A 16,356-nucleotide genomic window follows, 5' to 3' on the forward strand; every position below is an offset into this window, starting at 1 on the left:
CAGATCCTGCTTCTGTTGCCTCTGAGTGTTTGTTTAATAGCCTACTGATTCATTGAGCACCAAGCCTCATGCAATAACATGTTAAGTAAACAATTTCACAAATTTGGCTTTTTGTTTTTAATCTTTGCTTTGCTGTGGTAAAGATTAAGACTTTTTTTCTCTCTCGCTAGAACAGCCTCTCTGGAATGATTTAAAATGTGTTTATTGTTTACACTGTTCCAAATTGTCTGAATTAATTATATTTATAATAGCAATAACGCTCCTTTTTCTTGATCTCCTTCTTATTGTCATTGTTTTTGTTTTTCTTATTCTTATCCTTCTCATTAGGCTTAGTATAGCAGTCTGGTATAACCACCATTGTGTTGCAGGCGTAAAAGTGCATCCTTTTTAGTCTTAATAGCGTAACTTATTTGGCCTATATTTCAATACTTATAAAGGCTACTGTACCAATCAATCAATCATTCATTCGTTAATGTTATCACACAGCGTATGAGTCATTCATGATTTGAAATGCAATCAAGCATTTTAGTTGTAAAATATAATAAAGCGATTTCAAGTTTTCATAACAATCGGAAATCGGTATTTTTGGGCGCCGATTTTAATTAAATTTTTTATACCTTTATTTAACTAGGCAAGTCAGTTAAGAACACATTCTTATTTTCAATAAAACCAATGCAGCGGCCTGTTTTACAAATGGTGGGGCTACCACATGGATTGGCATTCATAAAATTCCATTGCGGGCGACATAGTAGGCTTCACCCTAGTAAGCACGAGCCAATGTCTTTTTTTGGTCCTGTCCGGATGTTTTTTTTGTGTGTTAAAAAGGGTAGGCTTACCACATACTGTAGATGGGCATTCATAAAATTACATTTCAGGCAACACTGTAGGCGACACCTCAATAAGCACGGACCGACGTCATTTGGATGTCTTTTTTTGGTGCAGTTCCGGACCGGCCTTGATTTCCACGTAGGGCCTTGATGTCCATGTACATTGTTTTTTTTGCCTGGTCCGTACCAAATATGAACCAATCATGGACGATTTGGTTCAGATTTTGTCCAGTTTGGACCAGTCTTGATTTGGTCGTCTATAAATGACTCATTTTCAACTTTCATTCAGGACCAAAAAATTGCCTGATTTCAACATCTGCCCAAAATATTTGCAACATCTGTAAAATATGTTTTTTCAACACCTTTATAATATGTTTTTTCAACATCTGTAAAATATGTTTTTTCAACATCAGGAAAATAAGTATTTTCAACTTTCAGTAAGAACCCGAAAATGAACCTGATTTCAACGTCATGAAAATACATATTGCAACTAAATTCATTAAAAATCCTACAATGTGATTTTCTGGATTTTTTTTCTCATTTTGTCTGTCATAGTTGAAGTGTACCTATGATGAAAATTACAGGCCTCTCTCATCTTTTTAAAAGGGAGAACTTGCACAATTGGTGGCTGACTAAATACTTTTTTGCCCAACTGTAGGTATTTGGTCATGTGCATGCGATGCATACATGTCATGTAAAGAGAGCAAGGGTCGAGGGAATGGGGAATGTTTTTCCTAAAGAAATTAAGGATTTCGGTGACAGAAATGGCAATAATTATGTTGCACCTTCATCAACAAACACTTTGATGTTCTGTGGTGGTCGCTGCAGCAGGGAGGAGAGAGACAACGGGTGCCAGTTACAGTCATTCGCTATCTTTTTTTTTTTTAACACAGTGCAGCAAGTCTGAGCTGGCTCGGCACAATCAAATCAATTGCTGGTCGGGCACCCTCTAGTCATTTGTGTGTCTTAATTATTTAATCAAACCGTGTGCTTAAACATCAGACAAGCTCAGTGAATATAGTTGATTTGATTTAAACACATAACATGTGTAAATATATGGAAAGATACATGTTTAACAATTTCAACCAATCGATTGGTCAAAAGATCAGACCTCTTGGCTAACCCCAAAAGAAAATTAGTCGAGGACAGCCCTTAACTCCCTGGTTTGACTGAATTTGAATGGAATTGACACCCACTCCTATGTGTGTATTTGTCTGCCAACAATAGCTCTTCCCATTGTTTCATAATGCTAAATGTCAATGATTTTGGTTGTTCTGTTCCAGCTACTAATTTCAGTGTTTGAAAATGCCATGAAGAGCCACAACGTGTTGGAAAACGACCCGTATGACTGGGAGAGGTGCGACTCAGAGGATATGCTGACCATCACCGGTTCAGCCACCACTGCTCAGCAACTGACCCGCCTCACACCAGCTTACATTGGGTAAGAACTGCAATGATGGCATATTGTTTTGAAATAGTAGCGGAGAGGTAGAACTGTGTGGTATCAGAAGTAGGGTTGAAGTTTTTTTCAGGAATCCAGGCAGGAGAATTCCTGAATGTCCTACTTATTCCAGGAATCTTCCAAACTGGATATCTGAAAAACCTGGGAATTTTGGGAATGTACCCAAAATGTTGCAACTGTAATCCAAAATGTTAACTGTTCCACTCAAAGACTATGTTTAGACAGGCAGCCCAATTCTGATATTTGTTCCACTAATATTTATCAATATTGCTTCAAAACTATTCTAAAATACTACTTACGAACAGAATTTAGAATGTTTGTTTCCATAGAAAAAGTGTGTTTTATCAAACAATCCTATGAGTGTCATATGTACACCGGTAAGAGATGAACATTGATAAATACCAATTGTTCTCAGCCTTAGTGCATATACAGTGCCCTCCACTAATAATGGCACACTTGGTAAATGTTTATCCTCTTGGTCTTTCATTCAAAATATTCACAAAAATCTAACCTTTTATTAAAGTAAAATAATTGAAAGAAAAAATACATTCTTATCATAAAACCAATATTTGTCTCAAATATATGTGTGCCACAATTGTTGGCACCCCTTCATTCAATACTTTGTGCAACCTCCTTTTGCAAAGATAAGAGCTCTGAAAATTCTTCCTATAATGCGTGATGATGTTGGAGAACACATGGCAAGGGATCTGAGACCATTCCTCCATACAGAATCTGTCCAGATCCTTCAGATTCAGGAGGTCCACACTTGTGGATTCTCCTCTTCAGCTTATCCCACAAGTTTTCTATGTGGTTTAGGGCAGGGGACTAGGATGGCCATGGCAAAAACTTGATTTTGTGGTAAGTGAACCATTCTTGTGTTGATTTTGAGGTGTGCTTTGGATCATTGTCCTAGTGGAAGATCAAACCACGGCCCAGTTTAAGCTTCCTAGCAGAGGTTTTGATTTAATATCTGCTGGCACTTGATATTCCATGATACCATGTGTCCTGACAAGTTGTCCAGGGCCTTTGGAAGACAAACTGCCCCGCAACATCAAAGATCAACCACCATACTTCACAGTGGGGATGAGGTACTTTTCTGCATGGCTATCTTTCTGTCTACGACAAACCCACCTCTGGTGTTTGTTTCCAAAAATATATATTTTGGTCTCATCTGACTATAGAACCTGGTCCCATTGAAAGTTCCAACCCTCCCAAACAACTTGGTTATGTAGGTGGCGTCTGATCGTAGTTCTGGAGACTTTCTGACCCCAAGACCCAAGAAACGTCTGCAATTCTCCGGGTATTATCCTTGGAGATTGTTTACCCACTCAAACCATCCTCCTCACTGTGCGTGGGGTCTTATAGACACACGTCCTCTTCCAGGCCGAGTGTTAACATCTCCAGTTGCTTTAAACTTCTTAATTATTGCCCTGATAGTGGAAATGGCTATTGTCAACCGTTGATCTTTTTTCTTATAGCCATTTCCTGATTTGTGCAGCTCGACAACCTTTTGTCTCATGTCATTACTGTATTCTCAGGTCTTTCCCATAGTGATGGATGACTATGGGAACTTGGCCTGTGTGTCACCTCATATACTGTATGGTCAATCATCCCTTTTAAAGTCTGTGGGGAATATACAACGCCTTACCATGAAATACAATGGCGCAACCCAACAAAAATTATAACAGTAACTATTTTCAAAGACTGAATATAGGTGCTAGTGTTAGCGATTGAGTTAAAACAAAAGGTTTTTATTTGGTTTGCTCCGTTGTGGCAGTAAAACAGTAAACAGTAAAAATAAAAACATAGCTACAAAGAGAGGACCGTTGGGACAATTCATGCTGCTTTAGCAATGGCAAATATACTTGAAATGAGTAGGCAATACTTGCCAAGAAGCCATCCATCCTCAATAGCTTCCACCTGTAGGCCTATAGGCCAACATTGCTGTTTTGTGGCAAAGACACCCCTCTTGACTTCAACCTGTTGTGCCATGGTGTATGGACATTGTACGTGTTTCTGTTCCTTTTGCTGATGACGTGTCTCTAATTTAAAGAGAAATATAAATAAAAAAAAATTCAACTTCATTAATCCACCACAACATATGTGAAAATTGCGCGTTTCTAGGTTTTGTAGTAAAAAAGACAGGAAGATGAGTGTTTCTTTTTTACTACAAAACCTAGAAATGCCCAATTTTCACATACAGTGCCTTCGGAAAGCTTCAGACCCCATGACTTTTCCCAGATTTTGTTATGTTACAGCCTTATTCTATTCTAATTGATTCAGTCGTTTTTTCCCCTCATCAATCTACACACAATAAGCCATAATGACGAAGCAAAAACAGGTCTAGACATTTTTGCTAATATATAACAAATTTAAATCTGAAATATTACATTTACATAATTATTCAGACCCTTTACTCAGTACTTTGTTGAAGCACCTTTGGCAGCCATTACAGCCTCGCGTTGTCTTGGGTATGACGCTACAAGCTTGGCACACCTGTATTTGGGGAGGTTCTGCCTTTCTGATCCTCCCAAGCTCTGCCAGGTTGGTTGGGGAGCGTTGCTGCACAGCTATTTTCAGATCTCTCCAGAACTGTTCGATCATGTTTAAGTCCTGGCTCTGGCTGGGCCACTCAAGGACATTCAGAGACTCGTCCCAAAGCCACTCCTGCGTTGTCTTGGCTATGTGCTTAGGGTTGTTGTCCTGTTGAAAGGTGAACCATCACACCAGTCTGATGCCCTGAGTGCTCTGGAGGAGGTTTTCATCAAGGATCTCTCTATACTTTGCTCCGTTCACCTTTATCTTGATCCTGACTAGTCTCCCAGTCCCTGCCGCTGAAAACATCGCCACAGCATGATGCTGCCACCACCATGCTTTACTGTAGTTATGGTGCCAGGTTTCCTTCAGACGTGATGATTGGCATTTAGGCCAAATAGAGAGTGTTTAGGTGTCTTTTGGCAAACTCCAAGCAGGTTGTCATGTGCCTTTTACTGAGGAGTGGCTTCTGTCTGACCACTCTACCATAAAGGCCTCATTGGTGGAGTGCTGCAGAGATGGTTGTCCTTCTGGAAGGTTCTCCCATTTCCACAGAGGAAATCTGGAGCTCTGTCAGAGTGACCATTGGGTTCTTAGTCACCTCCTTGACCAAGGCACGTCTTTCCCGATTGCTCAGTTTGGCCAGACAGCCAGCTCTAGGAAGAGTCTTGGTGGTTCCAAACATCTTCCATTTAAGAATGATGGAGGCCACTGTGTTCTTGGGGACCTTCAATGCTGCAGAAATGTGTTGGTACCCTTCCACAGATCTGTGCCTCAACTTAATCCTGTCTCAGTGCTCTACTGACAATTCCTTCAACCTCAAGGCTTGGTTTTTGCACTGTCAACTGTGGGACCTCGTATATAGACAGGTGTGCCTTTCCAAATCATGTCCAATCAATTGAATTTACCAATAGTGGACTCCAATCAAGGTTTAGAAACATCTCAAGGATGATCAATGGAAACAGGATGCACCTGAGCTCGATTTCGAGTCTCATAGCAAAGGGTCTGAATACTTATGTCAATAAGGTATTTCTGTTTTACATTTTTAATACATTTGCAAAAATGTCAAAAACCTGTTTTCGCTTTGTCATTATGGGGTATTGTGTATAGATTGCTGAGAATTTGTAGTATTTATTTAATCAATTCGAGAATAACACTGTAACGCAACAAAATGTGGAAAAAGTCAAGGGGTCTAAATACTTTCTGAAGTGTCTTCCGTCTGGCCACTCTACCGTAAAGGCCTGATTGGTGGTGCTGCGGAGATGGTTGTCCATCTGGAAGGATCTCCCAGCTCCATTAGGAGATGAATATGAAGTAGAACATTTTCGAAATTTCCATTTAACAAATAACAGTACTTGATATGGATTATTGTAACAAATGTGCTTTTGTGAAATATATAATATCTTGACAGGCTAATGGATATATATTTTGTATTTGTATTTATTAGGGATCCCCATTAGCAGCAGCTGCTCTTCCTGGGGTCCAAACACATTAAGGCAGTTAAATTACATTTCAAACAAAAGATAAAACAGTACATTATTACATCGCTACATATCTAGAATACAATGTTTTCCACACTCAGCGCTTGATAAGCTGTCCCCTTATTCCACCACTGTGCACACGCATGGTCATGGCTGTGTGTGAATTTATGCACACTCTCAAGCAAACATTCAGATTTTTGCCTATGCATGATGAATAAAAGATGCCCCAGATCTTTTCACATCAGATCTTTTTCAGAGCTGATCTGACAGGTCAGATGGAGAAATGTTATGTTAATCCATAACTTTGTTTGGCTTCGTGTTGGTTGGTGTGATGCAGAATATTTGTGTGAATGGGTGTAATTGATGCCTAATTGGTCAGCATTTGCTGATTTGACTGTAATACCTTCCTTCAAATTGACATGGTATAACTTTTGTCCCACTCACGCAATTCAATCCATGGGTTGATTCTGTAAAATCTGCCAAGCTTTTTTGGGTGGAAAGGAAATCTGTACATTCGGTCAGCGATCCCTTGGAAACCACTGGCCTAATTTGTCCTCTGGAAAGTAGCAGCTGAATGATTTTCTCTCTCCTCTCTGTCCCTTTTTCTGTCCATTTCCCGACTCCCTCTCTCTCATTCGCTCTTTTCTCTTTATCCTTCTCCCTCTCGAACACCCTCCCTTCTCCTTCTCTATATCCCGCCAGCATGGCCAATGCCTCGGTGCTCCCCGCCGAGCTGCAGAGGGAGAACACTGAGGACGTACTGCAGGGTGAGCGCCTCAGCGACGCCGACAACTGCCCCCCCATCCCGGCCCAGCACCAACGTGCTGCCCAGGGCGTTGACGTGTGGGAGGAGATGGACCGCAACCGCAACTGCAACCACGCCGCAGCCCAGCAACAACAACAACCGCTCATCAGGAAGGTCAGGATTGGAACACATGCATATTTGTGAAATAATCAAATGTTATTGACCATATAAATAAATACTGGGTTTTAGACAGGAACACACAATTATTGCATGCTATCAAATAAACACCCCCATTAGTTTCCCTTTACTGCTGCAGTTCAGCCAACCATGTCTACTTCAACAGGTACATTTTCTATATTGAACATATTCTGTATGTTCAGTACTACACTATTTTTATTTTATTTTTAATGTACCTTTATTTAACTAGGCAAGTCAGTTAAGAACAAATTCTGGGATAAAAAAATAATATATATATACATATATATAGGACAAAACACACATCACGACAAGAGAGACAACACTACATAAAGAGAGACTTAAGATAACAACATAGCAAGGCAGCAACACATGACAACACAGCATGGTAGCAACATGAAAACAACATGGTAGCAACACAACATGGTAGCAGCACAAAACATGGTACAAACATTATTGGGCACAGACAACAGCACAAAGGCAAGAATTCTATACTGATTTTCTATAAGGTAAGGTACTTACCCCACTTTCCCCTATCTTAGATTCATTCTGACTATTTTGAGGAAGTGATACTGGCTTTGTTCCCCTGGCAGGGGTTCTCAAACTTTTTGGGGCCCGGGGACCCCTTTTGGGATTGCAAATTCATCAGGAAGTAATATTTAATACCTAATATCAATATAGACATTTTATTTGCCGAATGCGCCAAGTAGAACGGGTGTAGACTTTACCGTGAAATACTTGCTTACGAGCCCTTGCAAAATATGCTGAGTTCAAATATCTAGCTGTTTTTAAAGCTTAAATTACAGTGTTTATTTTCTAAACGTAAAAAAACTACAGGAATGTAATTCAGTTGAATAATGGATAATTGGAGTGCTGTGGATACCAGTATCCCTGTAAGCCTCCCAGGCCCAAGGTTAAGAAATTGTAGATGATTAATATTACACTGTATTGAATTACACCCTCTAAACATATTCCACGGAGAACAAGAGAGAGAGATGGATCTGGTACCACATCCATGGACACCACTTTGAGAACCCCTGTCCTATGGTGTCTCATGGGGGAAAAACATCAGTAACTGCCACATTGAACCACACCCGAGACTGCATTGTTTTTTCTCGTAATGAACAACAGAGATCAGTCACTCTTTTAAGACCCAGCAATATGACCTGACCATAGGCCGCAAAAGCAATCAAAGATCTTACTAAGAGAGAAGCAAGAGGCTGAAGGAGATTAGCCTCGTACCTTGTCCTCTCTTTGTGTGTCGGAAGTCACCTGGCTTTGGTAACATTTGCGCTGTACTTCCAACACTTTTTTTGTGACAACTACATTCCCTACCCCTTCTCCAGGTGGTGAATGAGGACGAGCACAGCCAGAACCATGGTGGCAACCAGAGCCAGAGCTCCCCCAGAAGGGTGCGCTCAGAGACCATGTTCCTGGACCGGGCGGCCCCCCTGCTCCGGAGGATGAGACACAGCCAGAGCCTGGCCTTCGAGAAGAGACTGGCTCCCGAACCCAAGCCCACCATCGAACGCTTCCTTGATGCCTAGTCAGTACCTTTTACCATTCATTTACAGTAGTTTTAATAGTTTATATTGTTCTACAGTGTACAATAGGACAGTGGTTCTCAAACCCCTCCGGGGGGGGGCAGACATTTCACAATTTTGTTTTAGTCTTGAACTACAAGACCTGATTCAGTACTCAAGGGCTTGATGATTAGTTGAATCATTGTGCTAGCTCTGGAATAGAACAAATACTGCTGGGGGTCCCGGAGGAGATGTTTGAGAACCACTGCACTAGGCACAAGGCAGAGGGACTTGTATTCATTTAGTCCTTAAACTACTGTATGCAGGGTTTTGTTTCAACCAACCTTGAATTTGTTGGACTGTTCTTTGGCTAGTCCAGGGGGTGTACTTGTACGTCAAGCTGCCTCATGCTACAGGAACTGAGGATAAGCTCCTGCTTCTAGCTTGCACAAGCCAAGGCTCATGCAAGGCAACTTGCTTAATTCATCTCACTTGTTGGAATGTTCATTAGCTAGTTATGCAGATTTTACAAATACATAAAAAAAATAAAATAAAAAAATCCATTAGTCAAATTTTAAATATTTATTAAGCAATTACTCATGTCAAATCCCCATTTTCTTTTATATTTCCAGTCTGGGGAGTCAGCATCCACAGGAGCGAGAAATCACAATCCCCGAAAGCGGCGGGGGGCGGGGTGAGCAGGTTGGCACCCCCTGTGACGAGGACCAGGCGACAGAGACTCCCGACCAGGAGGAGGGGGCTGGTGCCCTGAACCTCAGTTCTGTTCCCCAGGAGGGAAACTCCCAGGATTGGTTGATGCTGGATCAGGGGGGAGGCAGCAGGGCCTCGGGGGCAGCCAAGCCTCCAGGAGACTATGCTCTGGATGGGAATAAACTAGAGGTGCATTCAGAGGCTGAGGTCCAGGACCACCAGCCTCCCTCAGCCCCGAGCAGCCCTGTCCTGTCCCACATGGCCCTGCCCTGTACCTGGTTACTGGGCGGCAGGAGGCTGCCTGGGATGCTAGGCCACATGGGCCGAGCCCAGATGGAGCAGGTGAGTGCGAGCAAGGCTTTGGCAGAATGAGAATTGCTCACACATATACATACAGTTCTATTCTGGGCATTAAAATGTCACTTTTTCAAAATGTCCTGCTGAAGTATGGCCCTGACGGTGTAGTTATAACCATTATGAAGGAAATGTTTCTTACTCCACTGCAGTACAGGTTAACTTTTGAAGAACTGTACACACGCCAGATATTCACTGACATGAACAGAGATCTGTACCTCTCGCTTTTATCCAAAGCGACTTACTTAAAGTGCGCTCATCTTAAGATCGCTAGGTGAGACAACCACATATCACGGTCGTAGTAGGTCCATCTTTCCTCGATACAGAAGTTATTAGCAACGTCACTGCTAGTAGTAAAAGACAAGTGCAATTTTTGTTTTTTATTGGGAGGATAGAATAAGACTGAGATGTCTTATTTAATATACTGTTTTGAAGAGGTAGGGTTTCAGGCGTTTTCAGCAGGGACTCTGCTGTCCGAGCTCTACTTGTGCCTCCTCACCACCTCTAATGTCCATCTACCATTAATCTCTGGTCTGCCTCTCCACAGTCTGCCAACCCTGTACCACAGTCCCCTGTGATGGAGAAGAGTGAAGCCATACCACTAGAGGCTCTGTCAACCAAACCCAATGACCCCCAAGAGGTCAAGGTCGACGAGCTGGAGATTGTCGAATCAGCCCCCAGCCCTGTGCCAAGCCTCATCCCAGCCCACCTCGCAAACGACAAAGACCCAGAGAGCGACTCGGGCCTCCCCGACCGTTCCTCCGAACCCAACCAACACCCTCAGATGGAGAAAGCCGGAAGTGCCGCGGAGAGCACCGGCACCTTCTCCTCCTCCCCTCCCCCACCCACCTTGGTCCTGCTGCGAAGAGAATCCCCCTCCTCGCCCAGATTGAGCCGCATCCCCATACGAGATCCAACCACCGTCCCGGATTCCCCCACCATGGACCGCCGCCACCGCTGGAGCAGCCCCGTGCCTGGCTCGCCCTCCCACTCGCCCTCTCCATCGCTCTCCTGCGACAACCTGCTGCCCTGTGGCGTCCGGGAGAGGTTCCTTTCCTGCTCAGACCGCGGCTCACGCTCCGACTGGCTGGGGGAAGACCGTGACTCCCTCTCGCTCTCCTCCTCGGGCAGCAGGAGTAAAATCCCTCGGCCCATCATTCCCCCTCTTCCAGGGCTCGAGCAGCAGCAGCTCTCCTCCTCCGGCAGGTTCCTGCCTCGTCCGCCTCCCGGGAAACCGCCTACCCGCCCAGCTGTAGACAACAGGTATGAAGAACATGGTATTATGGCACAGCACTGGGCCACGTTTAATAGAAAACTTTATGGAGTGTTGCAGATAGAAATGTAATGAATGAAACTGATGTACTTTCTTATTCGACAGCTATTCAATCTGAAGCATGTTTACTCTACATTATATATGTATCTGAACATTCCACAACGTTGTGCCCTGCCAAACGCAAGACTAGTAGGCTGTGATAGTACGGGTTGCATCCCACATCACTGATGATAGACAATTTTTTCTGTGTGGATTGGTTTAGGAACTTATCGGTGCAAATCAGAATGTATAGGCATGAGTGTCTGAATAATACATTATAGTTGCAGAATTGTTTGTTTTAAAATCCAACCCCTTCTGTTCTCTGCCCCAGTAGGCGCCGGCGTTTCCGGGTGCGTGCCAGCAGCACCAGCGACGCCGACTTCCTTGCCAATCTGACCCAACTGATGAAGGACCGCGGCGGTGCACTTTTCAGTCCGGCGCCACACCCCCGCAGCTCTTCCTCCTCTCTACAGCGCTCACTCAGCTCCTCCCCCTCACGTCACGAGCTCCGCGAGGGGGGAGGGGTCTTCCTGGGGCGTAGCCGCTCTCCGTCCAGCTTCTCGGGGTCCCCTCCCCCTCCATGGTACCCCCAGGACAGGCTTAGTGGGCGGCAGGGGATCCCGTGGGGCGCAGGGCCCGGTGCCAGAGGGAGGGGCCCTAGCCACGAGGGCAGAGGCAGCGGCAAAGTGAGCCGATAAGTGGACAGAATGGGTATCAGTGTGTTGTTCAGAAGGGCACACTGTTGTAAGACATTTTGCACCAATAAACCCGAATCGAGCGTTTCTAATTGGACACATTCAGCCAGGGCCTTGTCAGCTCATTAGGCGGCCACCTATGGTGGCAGATTGACACGGGTGGCATTTTCTGGGCTAAACTGAACAAGATGCAGACCCAACAACACAACCTCAAATAAATCTGCCCCAAAAAAATGACAGTTTCTCTCAACCAGTGGCATGTGGGCTTTTTAGGTGAGCGCTGATGCCGCCCTGTGATAAGCAGTTCCCACTTTGTCAAAGGCAGGGGCACAAACATGTTGCTTGTCCATTCCCAGAGGCGCGCTGTGCGCTCCACCAACGTTCTGTTAAGAAAATGATCTAACATAAATCATGTAGCAGATATAGCCAGCGTAAAAACACAATTCACAATAATTACAGCAAAATGTCAAGAAAACTGTATGCTTATTACACCACTTTATAATTACCGCATGACAAATTAGCGAATGGACTTGAAAACGGGTGATATAGCCTACAGTCAAATGTGATGTGGTTCGACGAGAACATTGACATTTTGCCAAGGCAGAGACGTGGCGACATGACAATAGCCAAATTTGTCATTTCACTTTTTGGTGTTTAACGTTTAACAGATGTCTCTTTCCATTCACCACGGCTTGGAGTCTGTTAATATGGTGCGAGTGGATGAACGTGCACTGCTAGCCTATGACGGAGGCCTTTTGAAGTGATTGTTTAACAAGTAGATGAAAACATTTTGACGGGTTGTTTTTATGCCACAGTATAAGATAATGCATTTTAAAAGTGAAATAACAGGTCTTTGCGACTAGGCCCACTGAGATCCTATTGAATTAATAGGGACTCTATATATCATTCTATGATTAGGCCCTTTGAAAAATGCTGGTGCACGCGGTTGGTCCCATACCGGGAGGAATTTAATTATACTTTCACCCCTGAATATAGCATATGGTAGAAAGAGTATGTGGCCTTTTCTGTAGCCTACAGGCTGGAGATAAAAAGTATGACAATGTAATGAGACGGACACTTTTTTTCACATCATACAGGTTTCTCCAATCAAATAGCCTAATCTAAATTGCGTTGACATGTCCTAAAAACAGGACAGGTCAAAGTAAAATGGACAATATGAAATGGATAATCAGGCTAGTCACAACTGCTGTCCAGATGTTTCACCCCGTGGGCAAAATGTTCATGATCAGTGGTTACATTTTTTTTTACATGCTGATTATAGCGAAAAAAAGAAAGTACTTCTGTATTTCCCGCTGTGTAAACACATTGCAAATAGGCTCAGGATAACTCCTGATGAAGTTGTGTAGCTGATATTCAGAGCTGAAATAGCCAAATTGACTAGTCACAGGAATCAGGACTAATCAAGCCAATGCAACGCCTGTTTTACAAACGGTGGGTCTTCCACATGGTTGGGCATTCATAAAATTCCTTTGCAGACCAACACAGTAGGCTTCACCCTAGTAAGCATGGGCCGACGTCTCCTGGATGTCTTTTTTTTGGTCCTGTCCGGACCTGCCGTCTTTTATTGGTATTTTACAAACGGTAGGCCTACTACATAGATGGGCATTCATAAAATTCTAATTAGGCGACACTGTAGGCTACACCTCAGTAAGCACAGATCGATGCCGTCGCCTTTTGGATGCCTTTTTTTTTGGGGGGGGGGGGGGGGGGTCCTGTCTGGATTGGCCTTGATTTCCACGTCCACGGATGTTGGTTTTTAGTCCGGTCCAGACCAAATCATACACATCTATATTTGGTTCAGACCGTCTTTCATTTGCCTCGCCTAGGGTGACAGAACAGTCAGGACCAGCCCTGCTTTCAGCAGGTACATCTATGTTTCGTCCCCACTGCACACGGCCCTATGGTTACTCAGACTGTAATAATGTATGTACAGAGAACGTACTGCATCGGATCCAATCTTCAACTTTGACAGCATGTGTACATATATATGATCTACTACTGTACTCCAGGGAATGTAATGTAAAATGTATGATAGAATGTATCTATTTATTTGATGTGTCTCGAAAAATGTACTTGAAAAATGTAGCTTGATTCCAGCATCGGAACATCAGATTTCCGAAAAACATTGAGATGGTCTACTCTTTCTCCCTGACCCCAGTCCTGGGTTCTTAACACTATGTATGTATGTATGTATGTATGCCATGAGACCAAAAAGATCTGTACTGTATCATATGAGGGATCTGAAGGAGGTCGCCTTGTATATACAGTTGAAGTCGGAAGTTTACATACACTTAGGTTGGAGTCATTAAAACTCGTTTTTCAACCACTCCACAAATGTCTTGCTAACAAACTACAGTTTTGGCAAGTCAGTTAGGACATCTACTTTGTGAATGACACAAGTCATTTTACAGACATATTATTTCACTTATAATTCACTGTATCACAATTCTAGTGGGTCAGAAGTTTACATACACTTAGTTGACTGCCTTTAAACAGCTTGGAAAATACCAGAAAATTATGTCATGGCTTTAGAAGCTTCTGATTGACATCATTTGAGTCAATTGGAGGTGTACCTGTGGATGTATTTCAAGGCCTACCTTCAAACTCAGTGCCTCTTTGCTTGACATCATGGGAAAATCAGAAGAAATAAGCCAACAGCCATCAACCTCAGGAAAAAAAAATGGTAGACCTCCACAAGTCTGGTTCATCCTTGGGAGCAATTTCCAAATGCCTGAAGGTACCACGTTCATCTGTACAAACAACAGTGCGCAAGTATAAACACCATGGGACCACACAGCCATCATTCCGCTCAGGATGTAGAATCGTTGTGTCTCCTAGAGATGAACATACTTTTGTGTGAAAAGTGCAAATCAATCCCAGAACAACAGCAAAGGACCTTGTGAAGATGCTGGAGGAAACAGGTCCAAAAGTATCTATCTCCACAGAGTCCTATAACATAACCTGAAAGGCCGCTCAGCAAAAAGAAGCCACTGCTCCAAAACCGCCATAATAGCCAGACTATGGTTTGCAACTGCACATGGGGACAAAGATCATACTTTCCTGACCTGGGTCTTTCAAATGGACAATGACCCCAAGCATACTTCCAAAGTTGTGGCAAAATGGCTTAAGGACAACAAAGTCAAGGTATTGGAGTGGCCATCACAAAGCCCTGATCTCACTCCTATAGAACATTTGTGGGCAGAGCTGAAAAACCGTGTGCGAGCAAGGAGGCCTACAAACCTGACTCAGTTACACCAGCTCTGTCAGGAGGAATGGGCCTAAATTCACCCAACTTATTGTGGAAGGCTACCCGAAATGTTTGACTCAAGTTAAACAATTTAATGGCAATGATACCAGATACTAATTGAGTGTATGTAAACTTCTGACCCACTGGGAATGTGATGAAAGAAATAAAAGCTGAACTAAATCATTCTCTCTACTATTATTCTGACATTTCACATTCTTAAAATAAAGTGGTGATCCTAACTGACCTAAGACAGGGATTTTTTACTAGGATTAAATGTCAGTCATTGTGAAAAACTGTTTAAATGTGTTTGGCTAAGGTGTATGTAAACTTCCGACTTCAACTGTATGTACCGTTTAAAAAATATAAGAATTGTATAGAGAGCACTTCAGTGCTGTTCATTCAAACTAAACGTTAATCTTATTGCACCAACTTATCAGCATTCATTTGTAATAACCAGTGCATGTAGTCCCATCTAAACGCCATATCTCCTTTCCCTAAAACTACTAGATGAAACATGTATTTATTTCAAGCTATTTAAAAGATCTCACTCACTCTGGCGTATTCACAATGTAATTCTGTCATTTTATTGTGAGAAAATCTCTTATTTTAGGTGATGTGGAGGTGTCACCATGTTGGAATGTAAAAAAATGTAATTAAAAAAAGCACTCATACTGAATTAATGTAACAAGTGCATGGATATCATTGCAAATATATGTGTGTTTAAAATATATATATATAACATTTGTAGGGTCCGCTAAAACAAATCTGTATTTTTTTAATAAACGGGTCCCGATTTTAAATACATTTATCATGCAGACCAGCAAAATTGGAGTCTATTTGTATCTGCCCTCCTGAAAAACTGATATAATGATTGCAGAAAATCAAATAAAGTGTACATTTGGTGAACTAGTGAACTATATGAAATGAATGTTCAACGTAGTAGGCTACCTACCCTTTTGTCTTTATTAATATTCATATAAAAACTATGCTGTCAAAGCTATTTAATTAAACAAATGTGATCTGTAACAGTTGTTTCTCCTGAGCAGCAGTCTGTTCTGAACCAATAAGGGTTCTAAGCCCTAAAACGTGTATTTGTCTGGAAACCTAGGCCCTGTCCCCAAACGACCCCTAGCCCCCAAAACCTCAAAGTTGATGTATATCCGTAGGTAAATGCAATATGGTAGAAGCTCCTCCTTGCCTTCTGATTGGCCTAGATTAATCTCTTATGGGGGGTAGGGGCTTGGGGTT

At 42.8% G+C, this 16,356-nt stretch overlaps 1 protein-coding gene across 4 annotated transcripts in view; it reads left to right on the forward strand.

Annotated features, from left to right (window-relative positions):
- LOC139406955 (tau-tubulin kinase 2-like) overlaps positions 1-12,483 on the forward strand; it is a 17,520-nt gene extending 5,037 nt beyond the window's left edge. For 3 of the 4 annotated variants that reach the window (XM_071150154.1, XM_071150153.1, XM_071150155.1), the window contains 6 exons: positions 2,111-2,268; positions 7,008-7,224; positions 8,592-8,791; positions 9,401-9,821; positions 10,381-11,096; positions 11,477-12,483. In XM_071150154.1, coding sequence (XP_071006255.1) covers positions 2,111-2,268; positions 7,008-7,224; positions 8,592-8,791; positions 9,401-9,821; positions 10,381-11,096; positions 11,477-11,843 — 2,079 coding nt within the window. In that variant the 3' untranslated portion in view covers positions 11,844-12,483. The remainder of the gene's footprint in view (positions 1-2,110; positions 2,269-7,007; positions 7,225-8,591; positions 8,792-9,400; positions 9,822-10,380; positions 11,097-11,476) is intronic. The other variant, XM_071150156.1, reaches the window with a different exon arrangement.
- Positions 12,484-16,356: the final 3,873 nt, after the last annotated feature.

The sequence above is a fragment of the Oncorhynchus clarkii genome, chromosome 4 (genome assembly GCF_045791955.1).
Source record: "Oncorhynchus clarkii lewisi isolate Uvic-CL-2024 chromosome 4, UVic_Ocla_1.0, whole genome shotgun sequence".
Taxonomy (NCBI): Eukaryota; Metazoa; Chordata; class Actinopteri; order Salmoniformes; family Salmonidae; genus Oncorhynchus; species Oncorhynchus clarkii.